Source organism: Drosophila ficusphila, unplaced genomic scaffold, assembly GCF_018152265.1.
Source record: "Drosophila ficusphila isolate 14025-0441.05 unplaced genomic scaffold, ASM1815226v1 contig_1, whole genome shotgun sequence".
Taxonomy (NCBI): domain Eukaryota; kingdom Metazoa; phylum Arthropoda; class Insecta; order Diptera; family Drosophilidae; genus Drosophila; species Drosophila ficusphila.
In genome coordinates this window covers 1,365-9,819 of record NW_025063985.1, presented here as the reverse complement: position 1 = coordinate 9,819, position 8,455 = coordinate 1,365, and the positions used below count along the sequence as shown (strand labels likewise).

At 45.1% G+C, this 8,455-nt stretch overlaps 1 protein-coding gene across 1 annotated transcript; it reads right to left on the bottom strand.

Annotated features, from left to right (window-relative positions):
* Positions 1–6,065, bottom strand: LOC122319715 (uncharacterized protein K02A2.6-like). Its single transcript, XM_043207719.1, has 3 exons — positions 5,821–6,065; positions 3,765–4,117; positions 1–2,987 (listed from the first exon to the last, which is right to left on the bottom strand). Exons 1-3 carry the CDS (start codon positions 6,063–6,065, stop codon positions 1–3), a joined length of 3,585 nt encoding a protein of 1,194 aa, XP_043063654.1.
* Between the last annotated feature and the right edge of the window lie 2,390 nt (positions 6,066–8,455).

Below are 8,455 nucleotides of genomic sequence, written 5' to 3'. Positions count from 1 at the left end.
TTATTTGCGGACCGGCGATGCTGGTCCATCGATCGTACGTGTCACACTACTAGAACATAATAGAGAGATAATAAACCAATCGTTGACGTCGGCGCTGACGTCGCTGCTCCCGCCATCGCCCTCGCTCTTCGATGCAGGTTCCCACATCCCTCCTTTTTTTATCAGCTTTAATTTCAATCCTTGGTCCAAGCTTGGTGGTTCCATCCCGGCTGTCTGTGCTGGCTGGTGTTCCGATTGTTCTGTGTTTGTCAACTCTTCTGGTGGAGTCACCTGTACCTGTGGAAAAGAACCAGGATCGGAGCTACTGTCCGACGGGCTCCTTATTGGTATCTTCTTTAAATGGCTAATATTCCTGGTTAAACGTCTACCATCTCTTGACACTATTGCTATGTTTCCTTTCCTCTCTAGAACATCGTATTCGGTAGGGTCGAAGTTTGGTGTTAGCTTATGTGGGAACACAACATTTTTTATTAGGACCTTGTCACCTACTCCTATATCAATTTCCTTCGCCCCTCTCTTTTTATCAGCTGATTCTTTCCCCTTCTGTTTTGCAACGCAGTCTTGGTCTCGTTCTGCTGAGTCTAATACTTCCGCGCCCAAATCCTGAATCCCTGGCATCTTATCACGGATCAGCCTGTTAAACATTAACTGCGTAGGAGCAGAACCTGTACTACTATGTGGGGTTACGTTGTACATCAACACAAATTTCTGTATCTCCTCTTTGTAGTTATTTTTGTGTTGATATGCGATCTTTAAACGCTTCACTAGTAATTTGTTTATATTTTCAACCTCACCATTTGCCTGAGGCCAGTAAGGCGGAGTTCTAATCTGCTCTATGCCACAAACTTTGCAATATTCTTTAAACTCGCTACTGATGTACTGCCGTCCATTGTCCGTCCGTAAGTATTTGGGAAAACCAAGTCTGCAGAAAATTTCTTTCATTACATCGATAATGGTCGTTGATGTTATAGAACGCAGGAATTTAAACTCAATGTATCGCGAGTAATAATCAATGAAAACGAGTAGGAATTCGCCATTTGGCAAGGGACCCAATAAATCGGAAGCCACGCATATCCAAGGACCCGTTTGAAACGGTGTCCTACTCATTGGTGCTGGATTGTTTGCTTGCGAGACTAGAAGGCAATCTCTGCAGGACTTTACAAACTTTTCAGCCGCACGATCTATGCCAGGCCACCAGACCTTGGAGCGTAGCCGACGCTTCATTGCGGATTCGCCTGGATGGCCTTCGTGGGCTAGCTCTAGCACCTTTTCCCGCAGCGAAGTCGGAATGATTAAACGGTTTCCCCTCAGTAGGATGTTCCCGATTGTGGAAAGCTCGAATCGGAACGGGTAGAGGTTATTTGATGCGGCGGAAGTCCATGAATCATCTTGCAGGCAAGTAATGGCATCCACAATTTCTTCATCAAGGATGCTTTTCTCTGCTATCTCCGATATGCTCATTGACATAGGGATTGAGCTCTCCAGTATACGAAAAATGCTATATTCGGCTCTTGACTCGAAATCCTTTGTCGATGATAAATTACACAGACGAGACAAAGTGTCTGAGATGTTTTCCTTCCCAGCTTTATAAATAACTTTGAATTTATAAGTCTGTAGACGCAGAAGCCACCTTTCGATGCGAGCTGGTGGTTTTGATGTTGGCTTAAATATTGTCTCGAGCGGCTTGTGGTCGGTAACCAACTCAAACTCTAAGCCGGCTAAGTAGTAATGAAATTTTTCTACCGCCCATACCAGCGCCAAACTTTCTTTTTCGGTTTGTGAGTACCGCTTCTCCACATCAGTCAAACTTCGGCTGGCAAAAGAAATGATCTGGGGTTCGCAATCTTTTGTGAATTGTAGCAGTACTGCTCCCAGCGCCACCGGGCTTGCATCAGCAATCAGACGTGTTCGATGTTTTATATTGAAGTATGAAAGACTGGGTATTTCAGCCAGGCGAGTTTTCAAATCGTTGAACGCTTCTTTCTCTTTGGGGCCCCAGACAAATTTGGTGTCTTTTCCCAACAATTTCCTCAATGGTTCTGTGCGATTGGCTAAATCCGGAATAAACTTCCCGACGTAAGTGACCAGACCTAGGAAGCTTCTCGTCTCCTCCTTATTTCTCGGGTCTCGGAATGAAGTGATGACATCCACTTTTTCGGGATCGACACTGATACCCTTGTCTGATAGAATGTGGCCTAAAAATCTTAACCGGTGTGTTTTCCAAATGCATTTTGAGTCATTCAGTACCACATTATTATTCTTGAATATTGCCCGAACTTTTCTGACGGTCTCGTCATGCTCATCTTCATTTGATCCAAAAATGATGACATCATCTATATAATTGAGAACGTTGCGGCATGGTGCCAATAACTCCTCAAGCCGTCGTTGGAATATCTCGGGGGCTGAATTTATTCCAAACATTAATCGTTTGTAGCGGAACAAACCCCTTGGAGTTATAAATGTTGTTATCTGTCGGCTTGCCTCATCCAGTTCTAATTGATGATATGCATCTTTCAAATCGAGCCTTGAAAAGTGTGTAGCATCCTTCAACTTTGTCATAAACGATTCAAAAGTAGGCAGTGGGTAGTGTTCCCTCATCACCGCTCGATTGGCCATCCGCATATCCAAACACAACCGTATGTCGCCATTTTCTTTAAAAGCTATTACGATAGGCGAGATCCAAGGGCTGTGACCGACCACTGGCTCTATTATGTCACTGCTTAGAGCCTCTTCCAGTTTGGACAGTACCTTAGCTTCGATGGCAGCCGGTATGCGTCTCATTGGCTGTTGTATGGGCCTGATGCTAGGGTCAATTAATAACTTGACTGTTACTCCTTTCCACTTGGGAAATGGAGTAATGCACTCAGCTCGGCTGACCTGTAATCCCAATGCTAAGACGTTCAGTTTGATCGCTGTTTCCCGGCCCAGTAACGATTGTTTTCCATTTTCAATCACATAAAATGAAGCAATGATCTCTTTTCCTGAGCCTGTTGATATGGGAGCCTCGAATACACAAATTACATTAAGCAATTGGTTTGAAGCATAACCCCGAAATTGTCTCTCCGAGTTGGATCTGATGTTGAAGACAACGGCTTTGTTTGACTTCATTGATAACCAGTCAGCTTGGCAAATCAGATTAAAACGCGAGCCTGAGTCGATGATAAGGGGGACAAGCTGCCCTCCTATTGAACACTCTATCAGTTCATCATTTTCATCATCATCGCTGCAAATTCGGAAACATTCTTCCTTGGTCGGTTTCGTTCCGGAAGGAGCGCATTCATCTTGCACTTGCCGCACATTTATCCGTGATCGCTTTATGCCATCGTTGTTTGGCTGTGTGGATTGGCGTTTGAGATTCGTTCTGCACTTGCGGGCGAAATGCCCGAACCGCAAGCATTTGTTGCATTTAACTTTCCGCGCCGGGCAGGTCAAGTTATCGTCAGAGTGACCCATTCGACCACATCTACCGCATTCTGTACTCTTGCTCGGTTTCCGGAATGATATTTTATTTATTGTTTCTCTTTCCGCCTTATAAATCATCACTTGTGATTGCTTAATAATTTCTTCCTCTACTCTACAAGCTTCGATTACTTCAGTCAAGGTATGCTCTTTCTCCAGTAGCTTTTTCTTCAATTCCAGCGAAGTCCAGGAGTCCATGATTTTATCTTTTAAACAGATCTCTTCAATTTCGGCCTTAGTGGATCCGAAATTGCATTTCTGCATCTGCTGACGTAACCGAATCGTAAATTTTGCAAAACTCTCACCTTCCAAAGGCGAAAGGTTCCTAAACATATGCCGTTCGAAGGTTGAGTTTTGTTTCGGTGAGAAATAATCATTTAGCTTTTCCACCAGCACCAAAAATACGTCGACTTCTTTGTCGTTATCCGGGTCTACCAGAGCATCGGGTAAGGAGAAAGCAACAGTTTGCAGTTGCACGCCTCCCAAGTGAAGCAACTTATTTCGTTTCCTGGTAGGAGTTTCAATCTCTTCAGCATCGATATATATTTGAAATGCGCGAAACCATCTTTCCCACTCGTTTCGTAGCAGTGATTTTTCAATGGTATCACACAGGAAAGGTTTGAGTATATTTTCACCCATTTTCCTTTCCTTGCGAATCCTGCAAGTGAAACGAAAACCAAAATTTCATTTATTCATTATTTCGGCAAACTGCCTCTGACCATGTCAGTTTATTACAAGGCTAACTGCCTCTGTACAAACAGACTATTTCTCTGTTTAATAGGGTTTTTTTTTCTTTCAACTTGCAACGTACTGTTGCCCAGTTAGAATTTTATTTATTTAATTTTTTCCATTAAAGATTCTTTTGACTTGCAACCAACTGTTACTCAGTCACTCTTTTAATTACGCTTATGTGTCTCTGTTCTTTTTCTCTTCTTTTTTTTTATGGTTCTCTTGACTTGCAACCAACTGTTACTCAGTCACTCTCTTAATTAGGCTTAAGTTATTTTGAATTGTGATCAACTCTCTCTGCACTCTCTCTTCATTAGAAGTTGGTCTTTCGCTCATTATCATGATTTCTTTTTATCATGATTATCATCGTTTAACTTACCACCCTCAACGTGCGCATTTATCGTATGTTGGCAGTGGTAGGGCACAATAAGAGCAGAAGAACAAGTAGAACACAGGAAGAGAGAGAGAGAAAGAAAAAGAAAACGACACATGCATTTGTACCAAGTACCGCAATATCACGAAATTTCGTCTTGCAAATATATGTACATATGTACATCTTTAATTTAAATATTGGTTATTGCTCTTGTTTTTTTTTGTTTAGTTTATAGTTTTACCTCGTCGCCAATGTAATGACCCAAGAATCACTCCCTGTTACAACAAATATATATATTATTTGGTTTATGTATTTTACACTTTATTTGCGGACCGGCGATGCTGGTCCATCGATCGTACGTGTCACACTACTAGAACATAATAGAGAGATAATAAATCAATCGTTGACGTCGGCGCTGACGTCGCTGCTCCCGCCATCGCCCTCGCTCTTCGATGCAGGTTCCCACAACCGCCTTGTCCGTAATTGCTAGCATCGGTTTGAAGAGTCATTTTCTCGAATGCGGAGTTCTGTTCCTTTCCCCAGGTCCACTTCTGGTTCTCTCAGTAGGTTGGTCATTGGTTGAACCACTGATGCAAAGTTGGGTACAAATCTCCGGTACCAGGAGGCCATCCCTAAACAACGTCGTAATTCTCGGATATTTTCCGGCGGGTTCAGCTTTCGCACAGCGGCGACTTTCTCTGGGTATGTATGGATGCCTTGATTACTAATGACATGTCCTAAGTACGTTAGTCTCTGCTGAAAGAAAGAGCATTTCTCTTGGTTGATACGCAAGTTGGCTCCTCTGAGCCGCTCAAAGACACGACAGAGATTATCCATGTGCTCTTCTAACGTAGCCCCGATGACAATTATGTCGTCTAGATAGGCGAAGGCGTGCGGCTCCATATCCGGGCCAATCACGCTGTCTAACGCACGCTGAAAAGTAGCGGGGGCGGAGTGCAAGCCGAAAGGCATGACTCGCCACTGATAAAGTCCTCTCCCCGGTACTGTGAAAGCGGTGCTTTCCCGGCTGTCTGGCGCCATTGGTATTTGCCAATAATCATTGCGAAGATCCAATGTTGAGATATACTTCGCGTTCCTGAGTCTCTCTAGAATATGATTTATTCTAGGCAGGGGGTATGCGTCAGGAATTGATCGGGCGTTAAGCTGACAGTAGTCAACGCACATGCGCCACTGTCCCGTCTTTTTCCGCACCAGCACCAAAGGAGCGCTGTGCGGGCTGCTAGAAAGGTTCTATACACCCTTGCTCGAGTAGGGCGTCCACCTGTTGGTTAATGACCTCCTGCATGGCAGGATTCTTGGGAAAGTATCTCTGCTTACACGGTTTGTCATCTCGCATGGTGATTCTATGTTGGGCTATAGTTGCTACGCCCGTCATTCCCTCGAACTTCTTGAGCTGGATGCTAAGAAAGTTTTGTATCTGCCGTTCCTGTTCTTCGATTAACTGTTGTGGTTTCTGTGATACTGTATCCGTGTCTTCTGTCATGGTTTCAACGTTGTGGCTTGGTTCCACTGCCTTCTGCGCGTCTGGTCGCCGAGGTGGTTCTGTCTCTGTAATCCGTGCTGGTTGACTCCGGGGATTCAAGGTCCCTTTCTCTTGTGTTTGTTTTGTCATGTGCGATTTGGACTTCTGTGTGTCTGTGGGTCCTGGTGATACGGATGGTGCCGATCCGTTCGTGGGTGCTGGTTCTGCACGTTCCTGGTGTATGACAGGCTTCCCTGGTTCATTGTCGTGACCTGGTTCTGGTGATCGCGTGGGATCGGTTGGTGATAGGTTCGTTGTAGTTGTCCTCAAGGGGTGTTGTTACCCGTCTTTCCTTGTCGCAGCCCATGCTTCGCAGCTCAACCGGATTGGGGCTTGGTGATAGCCGCAGCTCTGCTGTTCCGCAGCGCAGCGTCGTTCCTATACTACTGAGGAAGTCTAATCCTAAAATCAAGGGTTCCAGCATGGATGGCATGACAAGTAATGGTACCTCGAGGAGATCCTGTACTAGTGTGATCCTGGCTATGAATAATTTTGACACTTCTATCCTCGAGTTATCGGCAAGACTTATCTGGGTTCGAATTTCTTTGAATTGATGTGGTTCGCCGACCGCATCGGCAAACTCTTGACTTACGAAACTGCGGGACGCTCCGGTGTCTATCGTGGCAAGCCTAGTCTGTCCTCCAACTTTTACTGTAGCCACTATCTTTCCGTCTTGTAATCTGAGGGGTGCGGTTACTGGAGGTTCCCTGACTCGCTGGTCCCCGTCGTATTCCGCGCGACGCGAGGACTCGGTCCGTTTCCCGGCCGCGTATTACGGCAACAGTCGATGGTGCGAATTCCTTGTCGACCACAATCCCAGTAGAAATATCTTCTGCTATTCCTTACGTCTATCCCTTGCGACGGTGTGATAATCCTGTTCGATATGGGCGCGGCCGGTTGTCGGCCTAGCTCTGCGTTTGAGTTTCCCGACCGATTTGGAGGGGCCTGATTGTTCCAAGAGTGTTCTCGGGGTGCCTGAGGTGGAGCGCGAAAAGTTGCGACTGGAGTTCTGCGGAAATTCTCCCGGCTTAGGCTACGTTGTTTAACGGTTTCGAATTCTGTGGCGAGCTGGGTCAGTTCTCCGATAGTTTTGAATTCATGGCGGCGTATGTACATTTGGTACTCCGGAGCAGCGTTCTCGTAGAGTCGGTTGAGTTCCTGTTGCTCGGTGTAGCCCGCGTGCCTCATGAGTACACGGAGATCCAGCACAAAATCCTTAAAACTCTCCCCGTCTTGCTGGTCTCGCCCCTTATCTTATCATCTAAACGTTGGAGGTACCGTGGAGGTAAAAAGAATTCTAAAAATTCCTTGCGGAAGGTTATCCAGTCCGTGCCTTGAAGCCGGCTGGTCTGGAACCATTTATCCGCCCGGTCAGTCAAAAGCTCGGCCTTAGCCCGAGGAAGTGTCTGTAATTCGATGCCGTAGGAAACTGCGCGACTCTCCACCTGCTCGATAAAGGTTAGAGGGTCGGATCGGCCATCAAATTGCAGTCCCCACTTGCGAATTCTTTCCGGGGTGCATGTAGAACTACGAGGGACTTCGATTCCCGGGACTCCTTGAGTCTGTGGTGCGTGTATGGTAATGCCGGGACTACCAAGGGGAAGGTTACCGGAGAGTAGATTATTAGGGGGGAGCAGTGAGTGCATATTTCGATTAATAATCGCACTCGAAACGGAGGCCTTATCGTCGGCGGCATTGTCTTTCTCTTCACCCGGCCTCGGGCTTGGGACACGCGAAGAAAAATGCATTTCGAGGGCCTTTAGCTTAGCCCAGACTGCGTCCGTCAACTCCGAGTGTTTGACGAAGGCGGCGAAATTTTTCTGGAGATCCTCGACGCGACCCTCTGATGCGAACCCAAACTCTGAGGCGAAGGCTAATAATTCCTCCTTATGACGGGAATATATCCAAGTCGTCCCCACACCAGGATTCTTAAGTCTAATTGGAAAAGACTCACCAAGATTGTTTGCTGCCTCTTTGTCCTGCGCTGCTTTATTTATTTCTTCCATTGTCGGTTTTTTTCTTCTCAGGTGCGTTTTGCTTAATTTTGTCGTCTGTGTTTTTATTTTGTGTTGTATTAGGAGTCGTCTTCTTGGTTTGATTTTATTAGAAATGTTGATTTATTTCATTTATTTATTCATTATAATTTAATAATTATATTTATATATATATTTTTTTCCAGTGTATTATTTTTTTCCTCAGTGTATTTCACTTCCGTGTTACTTTGTTAGGCTATAATTTATTTTCTTCCACTTCATATAAAATTTTTCTTCACTAGTTTATTTTCCGCTTGGAAAAGATATAAAAATTTTCTTCACTTGGTCACTTTATTCACTGGTTCACTTTATTCACTC